Below are 16,122 nucleotides of genomic sequence, written 5' to 3'. Positions count from 1 at the left end.
TGACCAGCTTCTGCAGACTATTTGTTGCCTAGGATTTTGGTGTACTGCAGGGGATTTCCTTACCGCACAGCTTTTTTTCTTCTTCTTCTTTTTTCTCTTTTAACTCAAAGATGGACTGCAACAGCTGCACTAACACATACGCATTGATCTGAGACAGTGAACAGCAAATAGGTTACCCCAAACATCAGACAGCCGCCCTCTTTTTTCTTTCAAGAACAAATGCACTTGCCTCGTCGCGGCACATTGAAATATGACGGTAGAGAGTAGTTGGAATAAATATGGGGTTAAGTGAGGTTTGTCAAGTACTGGAGGCTACAAATTAGATGGGGAGTTGTTTGATTGAATATTTTAATTACCGCCCTTCGAGCCCAGCGGCGACCTGGAAAGTTACCTCATCTAGCAGCCCTGCCAAATGCAAACAGAGACAGGTTACCCATGACACATGCAGTGTACAAGATTTATTTTTTACATATTAATGATGATGATAAATAAAAAGAAGCGGACATGAAATTTCCCATTATTTTTTTTTTTTATTTAGGCGTTGATTGTACCCGAGGATCACAGTGATTATTGGATGGATTGCACTCCGTTGGTGGTATGCTGTTTATTCAAAGCACCTTTCTAGAGTATTGTGAGTATCTCGATGTTACGTGATTGTAAAAAAAAAAACAAAAAAAAAAAACACGTCATGCTGTCTGACAGGATGATCATATGAGTGAGTACAATACTTTCTGAGAAGGCTGAAGGGTCATAGTAGTTTGGCAAAAGAGCAGCAGCATTTAAAGACGCTGACTTTAGATGCTGACTTTGACCACCTTAAGTTTTCCTCTGTGATTTGGTGTTTGTGGCTTGTGACTGATTTCTTTGAGCAGAGTTGCACGGCCGAGGCATCGTTAATCTTCCCCTCCACAGAGCACCAGCAGGGTTTTACGGTAATCTCCCGAGGTGTCCCCCTGGACAGGGATGAAAAAACAAGGAGCGTTGGTGAAAAATGTAGCTCTCGTGTTCAGGGGTGCTATCGGTTGGTTCAAATTTTATCGTGAATTTATTTTTCACTGCAAGACATTGTTACAAAGAAGGCTGAAGCTCATTTAGAGGACAGGAAAAAAAAAAACACGTGAAAGCAACAAAAGACAAGGTGATACAGCAGGTGTGATACAAATTTGCATTTAGAGTTTTGCAGTGTTGATTGCTCATCCACCTATCCATTCAAGCATTTCCACCTACTTATCTGGTCATGACTGCCTGGCAGAAGACCGGGATCCTAAAATATTCAAATGGCAAGAAAGAGTGACAATACATTGAGCATATTCTGGAACGGGGCATGCTCTGAAACACTTCTAGTGCGAGGCAACCTGGTAAGGATTGTCACCCAGATCTTGAACCACTGAGGTGACTCCTTGTTCAAGAAACTATCTCTGAGCCTACGGCGAAGCCCGGACACATTTTGTTGGAGGCTTATTTCAGCTGCGGCTCTCTGTGACCTCGTCCTTCAGCCACTATCCAGCGCCTGTGATTAAAGGTGAATCTTTGGCCACACTGACAGCTTTGCCTTCCAGCGCATCTCCTTCTTCATCATGGCAGTCCCGCTGACACCCCTTTGATCCGCCTGTCAAACTTGCACCCCGTGTAACCTTCATTCCTAAACGTGACTCTATCCTACTTCATGTTCTTTGCTTGGGGAAACAACTCCTTCCAGCACAGAGGGTGTATTACACATTCTTCAAGAGAGAATCATGGGCTGGGAGGTGCTGAATGTCACCCTGGCAGCTTTACAGTCGCTGACCGCCTCGGGGCTTCGATGGAGGTTATGATGTAGATTTGACCGCATCATCCCCAAAAAAGCAGGGATATGATACCAGATGCTTCTCGAGACTTTAAACATCAAAACCGTCAGCAGAATCTGGGACAAAAGAGAGCCCTGGTGAGGCCCGCACTCCCTGAAAACATATCCGACCTCGCTGTATCAACTTCAAAAAAAAACTCATTCACAAAATGAGTCAAAACCTATGATCCCTCCTGAAGCCCCATGTGGGTGAGTAGCAGTTACTACCCTCTCCTTCAGGACCAGGGCAAAATCTGAATTGAAGCACCTAAATCAATCTTTTGAAAAAGCAGCTGGAATATTCTTCGTCCTGGAGAGGAAGCAGCACTCTGGTCCTAGACCACTGGTCTGCAGGTGCAACCCGTGCATGACAAAGATGGCATTTCAGCAAAGGTAGACCGACAGTATCTTTTCTCATCTCTGGATAAACGTGATCCACACTGGCATTGCTAGTGGGGAACTTTTAAACAACCTCAGGGACAGCCACGAAGGAATTGGATGAGGTTTTGTTAAGAATGGCGGTACTCCAGCTGTGCGTCCTCCAGAAAGGCCACAGTAATTTAGTTTAGAACTTCCTCTAAGTGTTCCTTCCACTGGCTTATCATGTCCCCCTGTCAACAAACCCTCTTTCCCTTTCCCGAGTTGCTCCTGACAGCTTCAAAGAACCTTTTCAAGGCCACTTAAAAGTCTTTCACATTAACATCGCCTCATTTTTCCCAAGCCATGGTTTTCGTTTCGTGCTGGCTGGTACCTCCAGTGTTTGTCAACCGGTTTAGGGTATCCCTGGGGCAATTTGACTTTCTGTAATTACGCTTTTTTTTTTCCTCTCAATCGTGACAGTGAGACTGTTGCGGTTTTCTCGGCACAACCTCATTTACTGGCAACATCTGGTTAGCATAGCATGACATAACAAGAGATGACAAGGACAAACAACATGCTGATATAAAGATTCATACTGCTGGACCTAAAAGCTCACAAATAACCAGTTTTTTAGTTTTGCAAAAAGGAGCCAAAAAGAGTTTAGAGCCATCAGTTAATAGTGCACATGCACACTACTAATTAATGAAACAGTGTCTTTCATCATTTCAAAATATTTCTGACCAAGCCAAAGCGGGTTGTAACCGTAAGTTAGAACTGGTACTGTGTACTTCCTCCCTCTGTGAGAGTCATCCAATCACACAGTAAATAGAGAGAGGAAGTTAAGCATACAGGGGAAATTCCTTAACAGCTGTGCAACAGCCACAGACACATTGTATACTGCAGGAAGCGATCACAGTCATCGCCACACCAGTGCACAACACATAGTCATGCCATCTAACAACAGAGAGACACACAGGTGAGAAGGAAACACGTCACCCAGAAGTGTTAGTGGACGAGGACTTTGACTTACGATCATTGTTTCTACCTGGATGAATTCATGCAGTGATGCATCGTGCGTTTCTTTAAACTCTTTACGAATGTTGAAGAGATCGATCTCGCTCCGGGACACCATGATGCGAATCAGCGCTCGGTCATCTGTGCCGAGACCCTGTAGAAGGGTTTATTAGATATATGAAATCAAACAGACAGTAGCCAAAATTATCTGAGAGCACCAAGAAATATTATAGCAAGAAAAACATGGGAGAAAACAGAAAAGCTGTATTGACTGAGGTGTCGACATAAATGGACCTCATCTCTAGCTCTATTTGGCTTTTGACACTATGACATTGTGTGACGCAATTAAGAAAAAACTTAAAGAAAATGCATCAGATTTATTTTAAAAGGAATTTTTTCACCCTGAAATAAAATAAAACGGTGCTACCGAGTAAGGATTTGAAATCCCAGAGTCATTCATTGAAGACTCTGAAAGAGCAAAATATAATGAAGGGCAGTTTTGCTCAATATATCACACACTCTCTCATTTGTAATATTTTTCCAATTAAACAAGCATGTGTGTCAATCATTGTATGGTTTTTCTGAGTTATGACAAAACGCCACTGGGTCACTGAACCTGGCCTCCTCAAAGTCTAATCTGTTCATAGTTGAATCAATGTGGATGTTTGTGACAAATTGGAAAAAAAAAAAAAAAAAATTCTCTCTAGTGGTCTTGAGATATCACAGTCATTATTGTTGCCATACCTTTTATAGAAAGAGGCATAAAAACATTTTTTGCCTGTCGTGCTGTTCCCTATCCATTTTGTTTTATTGAAAAGTGTTGATTTGATGGGACAGGTTTGTGGGGTGTTGGTGTCTGACTTGTCATAACAACAGAATGGGACGTTTCTATTGGCCTGTTTGTGGCCAACAAATTGCCCAAATACCTTCATTGCCTTGTACAAACGGTCCGCAAAGTAAGATGGTTGGTTCTTTACACTGCGAACTGCAATAGAAAGAGGTAGTGAGAGAGGACTGAGGACAAGTTCCACGGCTGATGGTGTAGTTGATATTATAAAGCTGAAGGTTGAAGTCAAGGACTACCTATGGCGAAAAAGGTGTTTTTTACATCTCCTGACATTTCTTTCTTGATAATCTGCTCAATGTCCTTATTGCTGTATCGCACAAACTCCTGAAAGACTAATGGAAAGAGCGTTTATTACAAACACAAGACATATTTTGTGATTTAAAACTAGTGGCACACTATTTAGAGTGGTTACAGGATCTAGCTTGACATTTACCTCGTCTGAGATGAGGGAAGCTCCTGGTGCAAAGAATGCTCATGAACTTCATCTCCATGTCATCAGACTCGGCATTGCAGGCATTAGCAAGTTCCTGTTCAGTTGGGGGAAAGCAATGGTCAGGCAAAGCAAATGATAGGAAAAAGGTTTCAATAGGCAATCGGTCATCAGGAAATTACCTGGGCATCTGCATCTGCTCTTTCTACATCCGCGGGTCCCTCTTCTCTTGCACCCTAAGCAACGTGACAAATGTTACACGACTCTAGATGCTACGCTTGACTTCACTATCTCGTTAAATCTTGCACTGTAAGAACTTTCAAAACCAAAGCTTGGGTTTTCTTTCACTTCTCTGCTGCTATCCACAATGAGACAGCTATTTTACGGTGGATTATTGTTCTCAATAGTGGTCCATACCTGCACCAGAGAAACAAGGATGCGGCAGAAAGTGCCTGACGTGTCAGACTGAATGGCTTCCTCCATGGACTTCTTGTAAGCTGTGAAGCATGGAGTCATTGTGATTTGGTTGATGTTGAATTTAAAACTGAACAAGAAACTATTGTTTAAGACAGGGGCAGGCAATTATTTCGACAGGCGGGACAGATTTCTTATTTCATTTTTACGCGCGGGACAACTACAACAATCATTTAAGATGTTGCTGGTACAAACTGACCATCCTGATAAGCAGTGTTCATGGCGTGTATTTCTGCATTGCTCCTGGTGACCAGGATCTCGATCAGAGCGTGCTCATCTGTCCCGGCCCCCTGTAAATAGACAGATGACTCACATAACTGTAGCACCTCAAATCTAAATAAAATACAAATGCAATGTGAGCAGGACAACATCTGTACACACTCCATGTTGATCATTCTCCTGTGTTGTGAATTCATTCAGCAGTAGTCTGGCTCAACTGCTGGCTGTCTAATAAAGTATGACATTCGACATATAAATACTAACTTTAGTTAGTGTGTATATCAATCATTTAAAAAAATGTACTTTTTTGTGATCAACAAATATAAAATAGCCAGAGCTTTGCAGAACTTTTTTTTTTTTTTTCTTTTTTTGGAAGCTTTTAAAAATGTTCACATCCAAATGCTTCTATGTGACTGTATGTCATATATAAACCCCAATGGCAAACATTCCCACCACTTTTAAAAAAAGAGAACAAAAAACAATACTATTTCTTTTTTTTTTTTTTTATAAGGAGCTTCGCTACAAATCGTAATCAACCACTTTTAACAATAAAGGAATGGGATCATTCAGAATGTCATTTAAAAACTTCTCCATGGATCACTGGGGGATTTTCCAAGTGTAATAACAGAATATCTTTGAGATATTATTAAAGGTTTTATGCCAGTATTTTTATTCGACCCATTTTATGGGTTGAATTCGATCTTCAGAAACACAGTTAATCCAATTATTACACTACTTCACCTCCATGGCTTTCCTCATCATTTTGGCATCAAACTCAGCAGGGGTCAGCATGAGCCCAATGATCAACCTCTCCAGGTTCTTTGACAGTTCAGACTTCAGATCCTTCATCAGATCCTGCAGAGAGATCAAACACGCGTGTTGTTGTAATAAACCTCTGAGGCAAAGCACAAATAGGGATTCAAATAGTTTGAAGTGTTGAAATAAATAAGGTGAATGTGTGCAAAATAGATATTTGTTTGTGTTTCAACTTGTCTGTTTGTGAAATCAAAGACAAGCTTCTCTCACCCTTCCAAGGAGAGACTTGAAGGTTTGTCTGATCTCTTGCCGCTGTGAGTTGCTTCTCTTTGCAACGATTTCAATGATTGCATCTTCATCCGTTCCTGTAAGGAGATAGGGGTTATCTAAGTTTAGTTCTGTAAATATGCCGCAACAGTTAATGCCTTCTTTTTTGTATTTCAAAATAAGTTTGCACACCGAATCCCTTCATGGCTTTTCTCAGTGCTTGTGCATCAGCTGCCGGGTCAAAATTTGGTGCAGGGCGAAGAGTTGGCCTCAGCTGCAGTAAAGGAATGACACATTTGCAACAACCACATTCAGCATTCGTGTACACACACACACAAACACACGTTAACAAATGATTGTTTTTAATGTATGACAGTTTAGATTCATACTAGTAGAAAAGCACTGAACATGCAAAGGTAAGCAAACCATGCAAAATTATATGCCATATGATGGCCATTTGTCCAAAGAGTGTTTTGCTTCTATTGTATTTCAAAAGCAGCACACTAATATTTATGGAAATAATCCTGACATTTGAGGGCGAACATGGCCTCTGGGTTAAAGGCTATGACACCGCCAACAATGAAACTGTGGGTGGGCAAGCTGAAGAATGACTGTTACATAAAGCATTAGTAAGACAGTCTTTGTCAAACAAAATGCTGAAAAAAATCTCTCTCACATTCATTACATCAGGGGGCAAAGCAGAGCAGTCAGATGTTTAGAGAGATAATATTCACAAAAAAAGATTTCTTCCTGCATGAACAGCAATATTATTCGATCCATAGTTGGAAAACAGCTTTGCTAGGCACACACACTTGGGGGTGTTATCGGGAGAATTTGATGTGACTGCAAGAAACAAGGTAGTGAAGATGCACATCACTGCCAGGCAAAACATGCAATGGCCGATCGAGTGGCAGCAGGAAAGAGCCGAACCTGGACTCTGGTCATGGCACTTAATTCCCACATCTTGTAGGCTATCTGAGCAGCTTCAGGAAAGAACTCTCCAGCTAAACTGTAATGATCGGTTTAACACAACAGAGCAGACTCAGCAAAGTCTTAACCTTGCAAGGTAAAGGGTTCACTGAAATCACTGTGAGATAAACAGAGCTACTCGAGTCTGCGGTAATGTCAAATGATCTCTCATAAAGTTTTAAGATTTAAAGTTTTAACTTTTTGAGGGTTATCCTCCCTGTTAAGAAGAGCTCCCACTGACAAAGCACAGACAATGGGATCCTGAGATCATTTTTAAAAATGAAATAAGTAGTCAACCATTATTGACCCTGTTGTACACAACTTTATTAATTTTGTGGGAATTCCATTATTAGTTTAGTTTCAAAATCACATTTTTAAAATTAAAACATTCGCAATAAATCCAATGTGACTGAAAGTAATTAATACAAATAAATAGACAAACAAACAAATAAATAAATAAATAAAAGAAATGGTCCAAATATTATTTAAAATTTACCTTCCACGATTAATAACCTGGCCCAAAGCTAGAGCTCTATTGCCCCCATCTGGTTATTTGTGTTGCCTGCAACAGCTGAGTAACTTACTCATCATCTCCACCGCAAAGATTAAGAAGAGTCCTCTTGTAATCCCCTGATGTATCATCCTATTTGAAACAAAAACAGCAATGTGTAAAAGTTCTCTCTCTTTAAAAGTGCTCTCCTGGAGAAAACTTCAATTGTTTACCTTGATCATATTATAAAGTGACTTTTCATATCGGAGACGGAAACATTCACGAATGTCTAACATGTCTATTTCAGAGCGGGAGATCATGATTCTGATCAAGGTGTTGTCAGCGGTGCCGAGACCCTGAAACCGAAGCAAAGGGACACATTTTGGGGATAATAATCCTGTGACAAGAACAAGTACTTCCAAGTGTTTCCAACTCCGTTTACCTTCATAGATTTGTAAAGGCGTTTGGCAAAGAACATAGGGACACTCCTGATGCACTGGACTGCAAAGAAAAGCACACATCTATTACAACAGGTATGATAAATCTCAATCAGGGTAAAGGTTTTTCTTGCTCTTAAGGTTGTGAAAACCTGAGAAAAGCACACACACACTTTGTGGTCATCTCCATCACTGCCTTCTTTCCTTATCCTTTTGAGTGACAAATAAAAGGGAGCACTTCTAAAAATGTATCCTCATTATATCAAATCTAAACCTCATTAAAATTGCTGTCTCATCAAGTGAATTAATAACGTTTTAGTTTAACACATTGTATTTACCTTTCATGGCTGTATTCATATAAATTACACAATTATAATTTGGGGACATAATACACTGTCAGGTAGTCGGTAATGAAGATGGATGCGTGTGTCTCTTAAATATAAATTTATTTGAAGAATGTAATAAGACACTTGACCAAACACTTAAACAACTTCTTACCCATAAAAGAATAAACTAGTGAAGCAAAAATGTTACAGAATTTCAGTTATTCATTATATTTTCAGCCAGCTATTTATGTAATAGCAATCATTATATAATAAATGACTACATACAAATTACTTCAATTACTACCAAGAAAAAAAGTACTGGTTACCTCCCTTCAACAGTTCTTACATCATCAGTTGTTGTTATACAATCAGCTTCTTCAGGTGGTCAATGTGATGTAAATGTGTTTCTTACCCACAGCGAGCATCAGCCTCTCAAAGTCTCCAGAGAGTTCATTCTTTATGCTGTCCTCGATAGACATCTCTGAAATCTTCTCGTACGCATCAAATACTAAAAATCAATAAAAACCACCATTGGAAACAGTTCACTCATATTCCTTAGTCTAATCTGAGTGTTGGCGTGTTGGGTTTGTATGCAGAAAAGTTCTTTACACAAGATTAAACAACATACTGGAGTCAAATGGGAGAATACAAAAAGCATATATAAATATGTATATAAAATAAAAAGCCATTTTTCCCCAAATCTCAACAGCCAAATTCAAAATCCATACACTCCAAACACTGCCATATTGTTCTTTTCTATACAACATAGGAAACCTTGCTGTAAGGAATATACAGTATATTTTTGAGCACGAACCCCGAGCAAATCTATACGAATTGATGATAAAAAAAGCCATAAATGTTTGAGAGCTACTGTATAAGAGAAACTTTATTGTCAGTTTGAAAATGTTTTCTTTTCTTAAACTTATTTCAGAGGTTTATTGAAAGTGAATGTCTATAAATTGTTTCATACTTTTACTGTATCAGTATCGCAGTACTGTCAAGTCCCGGGAGATATTAAGAGAGGGTCAAAGAGCAAGTCACTGTTCAACTGCCACACTTCTGTTCAAATTGTTCCTGTTCTCACCCATGTGGAGATGGGTCACGCTGCGACTTCCCAGTATCATGATGAATTTGGCTTCATCCGTCCCCCACTGTGCTTCTCCAGCGTCAAACAGGTCCTACGCAGATGTCAGGAAGCACAGGATGAGAAGAGTTCATAAAGCCCATATGTGTTGCACATTTCTACTGGGAATATTTGAGCAAACTCTCACTTGTGCGTCCTGCTGCACCAGATCTGCGTTCACAACTCCCGATTCATCTCTGGTCCCCTGGAACACGGATAATACGATGACAACGAGCAAAAATAAAATCCTGGAAAACACTGAAGCCACTGTAGAAATAAGAATCAGTGTTAGTGACCGGTCAGATTCCTACTGCAACTCAGCTGACCTGAAGTAAAACAACCAGCATCTTCTTGAAGTGACCCGAGGTGTCTGCTGTTATATCTTCCTCAATGTCACTGCCATAGGCTGGTGACACACAGACATCGAAGTAGCATGTCAAGAGATGTGGAAAAATAATCTTTATTTGTGTTCATTCGGAAGAAAAACCAGCCTCACCATCCTTGTAGGCGGCAACCATCTCATGCATCTGCCTGTTGTTTCTGGATGCTAGAATTTCAATCAAGCATCTCTCATTCGTCCCAGCTCCCTTGAAAGAGAGGGCACAGAGCTGAAGGTGGGTTCTCTTTCACTAAAGGTGACTGAAGCAAGAGAATTGGTGTGCAGTTCTCTTACTTTCACTGCATCTTTGACTTCTTTTGCATCATGGTAGGCTGGGGTTCGCATAAGACTCACAATGAGACGCTCAAATTTGCCCGTCAGCTCATATTTCAGATCTTCAATCAGGTCCTGTGTGGAATCAGATTCGGCATCAGATCAGTAATTATGTGCAGTAATTTATAAATATGACAGAGCTAATGATACCTTTCCAAAGCTGCACTTGTATGCTGCAATCACTTCCTGTCTCTGCGCGTTGCTTCGGGAGGTGACCAGGTCCAAGATGGCTTCTTTATCACTGCCTGAGGGTCACATTTAACAGTCAGCATGAGAGCGACATGTCAGAAATAGAAAAATCTGTCAACACCACTGGCTAAACTTCCTTTCCTCAACATTTTGGCGGTTACTGAGGAAGATGGTGTTAGAAACTCACCAATGCCTTTCATAGCATTGTAAAGAGCCTCGGCATCCGCGCTGGGGTTGAAGTCTGGAGCCGCTGCTATTGTGCCTCTGAACACCTGAGAAGGCAAAGAACAGTGAATCTGTGCTGTAAGGTTGAAAAAAACTGCAAGAAAACACAAATTGCTAGGTCAGATGGGAAAATCAAAAACTCGAGCTCCACAGAAGTCTGCTTTTCAACATCACTTTGCTGAGGATATTTTTTTGGTAAGTTTAACCATAGCACACACGTCATAACTGAAGTGAACAAGTCTACGGCAAAAGGAGGCACATCTTAATTCAACTTTCCAACAAATACTGCATTCTTTTAAATTGAAGACATATGAGACCACATCTGCTGAAATGGCCTTACAAATATATATTACTTTAATTTTAGATACATTTTCCGATACCTTAAACTTCCATGCATTTCAGGTAGCTGTATATCAATTTATTTCCTGATTTGAGATTATTTCTTGCTAGTTTCTTCAAATTTTCCCTTTGTTTACTATTCTTTACATTCTTTTAATATCTCGTTGCTCTTCAGGGAAGGAGTTGGTGATTTTTGGATTATTTCGTTCATAATTTTTTTATTTATTAAGATTTGTTTTGGCTTTACAATTTTTTACTTACAGGGACATATATCAATCACCGTCAGGCCAATGCAGTCTTATATAAGATTGTCCTCATAATTTCCCAATAATTGGGGAGTATTCGTTCTTGTTCAAGTTGCCTGGAGTTTTCTGCAATATACAACAATATATTTTAGCAGCTCCAGTACTTCAAACCTTCTTCCTAACATAGCTTTCATGAAAGATAGAAACTAGCTGGGCTGGAATGGTGGGCAGCTTGAGACCAGGAGATGACATGAAGCCAAGACGGCCATTATGACAGCTGAGCACTTGCACCTGTTGACGTGTGTTTGTGTGTGTGTGTGTGTGTGTGTGTGTGTGTGTGCGTGCGTGCGTGCGTGCGTGCCTGCGTGTGTGTGTGTGTGTGTGTGTGTAGCTGGGACATGTGCAGAATGTGGGCGTGAAATTGGCAGGATAGTGGGTGTGTTTGATCATTAGGGAGTCGGGTTCCCAACAAAAAAGCTCCCTTTGTAGCTGTTTCAAATATGGAAGCACAGGTAGAAAGTCACATGACACAATTTTATCAACAAACCCAAATGGGATGAGAAAGAAAAAAAAACAGCTTTGTGCAAGGAAAAATAAAAATAAAAGCTCTACGAAGGCCCTTCATATTTATTCCGTTAAGTTGTGAGAAGCTAAGACAGCCATAGTAAAAAATGCCTGATCATACTACATATATACCAAAAGACCAACTACAGCTGCTACTGCATTAAGGCAGTCAGCCAAAAAGGAAAAAAAAAGCCAATGCACATGGACCGTTTCACCACACCTACTATCACTCTTCACGACAGCTGGACAGCTTCAGCATAGCAACAGGACCACACAAACAACCCCTTAGCGACAGAATGTTAACAGAAATAATTGCATTCCTTATGGTTGGCTTTTTGTTGAAAAGCCCTACTGTGGATTCATGGTGCCAACTAAAACAGTATCCTCATTTAATGCTGGGTGGCACTACTTTCTTCCACTGCATGGATGCAATTCAGTCAATTCAGTCCCTTAGCTGATCGCAGTGACAGAGCATTAAGTCGTGACTCTGATAATTCTGCATAGTCACTGACCCTGAGTCACAACAACAAGATAAACCTTGATACTTTACACTGCTGCTTTGACAGGGAGGATTCACTTGATGGCCGAAGGCAGAAAATTGACCTTCCCTCTGTCCGCACCTCATTCAGTGCTGGACAAAACCCTTCCACGTCCCACAGACACAGGATCCTCCTGGCTGTGTGGCACAATAACCCCTCATACTTGCGTTGCCATATAAGCCACATTTTGTACACTTACCATTTTCTGTATTTGGTCTTCTGATTCAACCCTGTGTGAGAATCAATAACTCTGAGCCTAAGGAGAGAGAGAGAGAGAGAGAAAGAGAGAAAAGAGAGAGAGAGAGAGAATTGCTGATGAGGAACACTGCAGAACATCCCCGCCTGTGTTAAACAGTGTCATCCCCCCTCCATTTTGCAGAAACTCGTCTTCCAGAGACACAGAACAAGAAGGATTTCTTGAATGAATTGAACCTGGTCTCTCAAGTGTTTAAGACAGTGAGCTGAACTGAAGGGGAGAGCAAAGAAAAAAGAAAATCCTCTTGGCAGTGAGACAATCCAGTCACATTTTCCATAGAAGCACTGGCAAAGGCCCCTCACACTCATACACGAGAGTCTTTGAGTAAAGTAAAGAATGTGAGCTTACAGCTTACAGGAGCTTTCTGCAAACCTCTTCCCACTGATTGTTTTGTGAATTTAGAATAAAAATCCATATATTATATCGACTTGTGAAGTGAAGAGGGCACACATTTGAACTAGAGCCACAGAGCTTTGCAAAGAAAGAGCAAGAGAGAATACAAAAATCCATTCATTGCTTAAATAATGCTCTATTTAAGACAGAAGGTCTCTCTCTCTCTCTCTCTCTCTCCAAAAATAGCCATCCCGGTTCACACTTAAACTCCACGTCAGATTGGAGGCCAGGGGCGCGTCCCAGCGCCTGGATATGTGAAGCAAACTTCTAATTCTTAAAACAAACAACAACTCCAAAACTGCTAACTTTGGTCACATCGGCTAAAACATGCTACATACATATTCATGCTAGCAGAGGCAGTTCTGCCGTCTCGAGGAGGGAGTTGACACTTTGATTGACACCTCGAAGTAATGACGTTTTCGGCGTTTTAATGTCGTCATTGTGTTTTTTTTTTTGTTTGTTTGTTTTTTTTTTGACACCCGGGAACTTCTCGGGTGAAGAAGACTCACGGCGGCTTACCTTACGGTCGCAAGAGGAATCGGCGGTCCCGCAGTCTGTGCTGTGTCTCCCTCCCCGGGCGGTCGCTCTCGCTCGGCCGGCCAGTTACGCGTCCCCCCCTGTGACGCAATGACTGCGGCGCTCACGCCGAACGAGACACCGTACGCGTCAATTTTATTTCAAATCTCGCGATAAAACCTGGGAGTTCTTGAGCATTTGCAACGACAGATGAGGCAGAAATATCAATTTTCAAATTTGGCATTTTTAATTCAATTTTGATGACAATACGCTTGGGTATAGTTTGAAAATTAAATCTCAAATGTTCCTTGTTGTTTTTATTTATGAGTCAAAATATGCAGCCAAATTCTGAAAATTCAAATGCATTTGACTTTGAATTATCATGTTATCCTTCCACGGGAACAATGCTATGTTTGGACACCTGGGATTTCAGTTTGTGTGTGTGTGTGTGTGTGTGTGTGTGTGTGTGTGTGTGTGTGTGTGTGTGTGTTTGTGTGTGTCCTGCTCTATTTCTGTCATGCCAAATGTCTCTTCCAGTAAAGGGGTACAGAGGGAGGAAAACTTGTCTCCATTTCAGCATGACAAACACAGAGGGCTAAATGTCAAGATAATATTAAGTTTTCTTAATAGTCTCTGTCCCCTGTGATAACTTTTAAATTTAAAAATTTTAAGCTAAAAAGTGTTTTCTCCTGATTCTCCAAGCATGGATCAGTGTTCGAAACTCTAAAGTATGAATGATAGGTATGGAACAAATCTACCATACGATATTAGAAACCTTGATAGATAGATAGATAGATAGATAGATAGATAGATAGATAGATAGATAGATAGATAGATAGATAGGTAACAATGGAGAAAGAAAGAACGTCCACTTATTCTCTAGTTTTACAGAGGTAGGAATGTTTTTTTCTTGAAAAAAAAAACAGTATTTTTGCAAACTCAAACTGTTGTAAACTTTTGAGTCAGAAATGTGAAAATTACTTGTCCAAATAATGAAAAAATAGATTCTTATATTAACAACCTCATTGGGAGGTAATATGTTTTAGTTTTGTTTAATGTGTAATGGGGTATTTGTGAGAAACTGGCAGCAGTGAAGCTGAGTCAAGATAAGTTGAAATGAGGTACAAAAGCCTTATTTGAGTGATACTCCATCCATTCGCAATCATTTTTAGAAAACACATCTGTCAACAGTCCCTGACATATCATAGGCATGACTCCAACAGCTAATGATTGACTTTATTTTTGCTTTTTAGTAACATGGTGTCTCACGCTGTCTGACCAGCTGCATGAATCCAAACATTATTTTTATTATTATTAGTAGTAGTAGTGGTGGTAAATATGTTAGACAGGTACAGGACATGTATGCTAGCTGTGAAACAGTGGTGTGGTGTGCTGTAGGGGTAACAGATAAGTTCAAGGTAGAGGTGGGACTCCATCAGGGATCAGCTCTGATGGAGCCCCAAACAAGAGCCCCATCTTGTTTGGTGATGGATAGGCTAACAGATGAGGTTAAACAGGAATCTGCATGGACTATGGTGTTTGCAGATGACATTGTGATCTGTCGTGAAAGCAGAGAATAGGTTTATGAAAATCTAGAGAGGTGGAGGTATGCTCTGGAAAGGAAAGGAATGAAGGTTAGTCGCAGAAAGACAGAGTATATGTGTGTGAGCGAGGGGAACTCGGGTGGAACGGTGAGGATATAGGGAGTGGAGATCAAGAAGTTGGAGGATTTCAGGTGCTTGGGGTCACGGAGAATAGGGTTAGATGGAGAAGGCTGATTCGCTTTGGCGACCCCTGAAGGGAAAAGCCCACAGGAAAAGAAAAGAAAAGAAAAGAAAAGAAAAGAAAAGAAAAGAAAAGAAAAGAAAAGAAAAGAAAAGAAAAGAAAAGAAAAGAAAAGAAAAGAAAAGAAAAGAGGAAGTAGAAGAGTATTATTGATATTCGTATTACTATGATAACTATTTTAAGTATTATTTTAATATATTTTCTCTATTAAATTTGAAACTGATGCCTCATTTTTCCCCTCTATTACTGAGCGGGTGTTTTATACTACCCTCTTTTGATGTAAAGCTGCATTACACCCAGGCAAAGTAACATCTTTCAGTGCAAGGAGGATTGATAGAAATTGCTATGTAGAAAAACAAAGTGCTCACAGCCCACGTGGTTCACGGTGCATTATTGACTTCAAAATTCTGGCTAACAAGGGTTATATCAACAGAAGAAGTTGTGGTCTTTCCCCCCAAATCAATTACTGCGCAATGTTGTCCGATGTCAGTATCTACAGAACCACACATGAAGTGAGCAGAAAAGCATTTTTGAAATTCTCAAAAGTATTTGCTGTACACGGTTCTCACCCTGCAATAATGAGCACATTATGATCCAAACTGGTCGGGAGTGAGAAAGGCTACTTTGTAAGTAATTCCATTGAGTGGGAGGGTCACACGGGCCAGTCTTGTATATATCGCTGTAAAAATCATGTTTCCTTCATTGAAGTCAACAGCACGGATATTTTTGCCTCGCTGCACTCTTTCGGCCACACTGCCATCACTCTTCGCGGGACTGGAGGCAAGGTAAACAACTCGTGTGAGGAGAACTGGTATCTGAGCT

General features: G+C 40.5%; 1 protein-coding gene across 3 annotated transcripts; it reads right to left on the bottom strand.

The window, feature by feature from the left end:
* Window positions 1-510: 510 nt before the first annotated feature.
* On the bottom strand, window positions 511-13,620 carry anxa6 (annexin A6). Of its 3 annotated transcripts, none has more exons than XM_086178635.1 (25): window positions 13,519-13,620; window positions 12,550-12,606; window positions 10,626-10,710; window positions 10,400-10,494; window positions 10,211-10,324; window positions 10,034-10,124; window positions 9,864-9,943; window positions 9,686-9,742; window positions 9,499-9,592; window positions 8,827-8,922; window positions 8,094-8,152; window positions 7,885-8,007; window positions 7,746-7,804; window positions 7,123-7,201; window positions 6,385-6,466; window positions 6,196-6,290; window positions 5,911-6,024; window positions 5,150-5,240; window positions 4,894-4,973; window positions 4,659-4,712; window positions 4,480-4,573; window positions 4,283-4,378; window positions 4,126-4,184; window positions 3,216-3,353; window positions 511-953 (listed from the first exon to the last, which is right to left on the bottom strand). In XM_086178635.1, exons 2-25 carry the CDS (start codon window positions 12,550-12,552, stop codon window positions 894-896), a joined length of 1,998 nt encoding a protein of 665 aa, XP_086034761.1. In that variant the 5' UTR covers window positions 12,553-12,606; window positions 13,519-13,620; the 3' UTR covers window positions 511-893. The 3 variants fall into 3 exon arrangements, with proteins under 3 accessions (XP_086034761.1, XP_086034762.1, XP_086034763.1); XM_086178636.1 differs by having other exon boundaries at window positions 3,231-3,353; XM_086178637.1 differs by having other exon boundaries at window positions 3,231-3,353; window positions 13,524-13,598.
* Window positions 13,621-16,122: the final 2,502 nt, after the last annotated feature.

This window comes from Fistularia commersonii, chromosome 31 (assembly GCF_037954325.1).
Source record: "Fistularia commersonii isolate RoL2024-O1a breed Wild chromosome 31, RoL_Fcom_v1.0, whole genome shotgun sequence".
Classification (NCBI taxonomy): domain Eukaryota; kingdom Metazoa; phylum Chordata; class Actinopteri; order Syngnathiformes; family Fistulariidae; genus Fistularia; species Fistularia commersonii.
Note: the sequence above shows the minus strand (reverse complement) of the source record. Positions and strands in the feature narration are given on the sequence as shown.

What these genes read in the sequence shown, in the direction of transcription:
- anxa6 (XM_086178635.1), bottom strand. An exon ending in GAACACTGCTTATCAGGATG is followed by an intron (nt 4,974 to 5,149) that starts GTCAGTTTGTAC and finishes CATGCTTCACAG; the next exon opens with CTTACAAGAAGTCCATGGAG. An exon ending in TCCTTGTTTCTCTGGTGCAG is followed by an intron (nt 4,713 to 4,893) that starts GTATGGACCACT and finishes CACGTTGCTTAG; the next exon opens with GGTGCAAGAGAAGAGGGACC.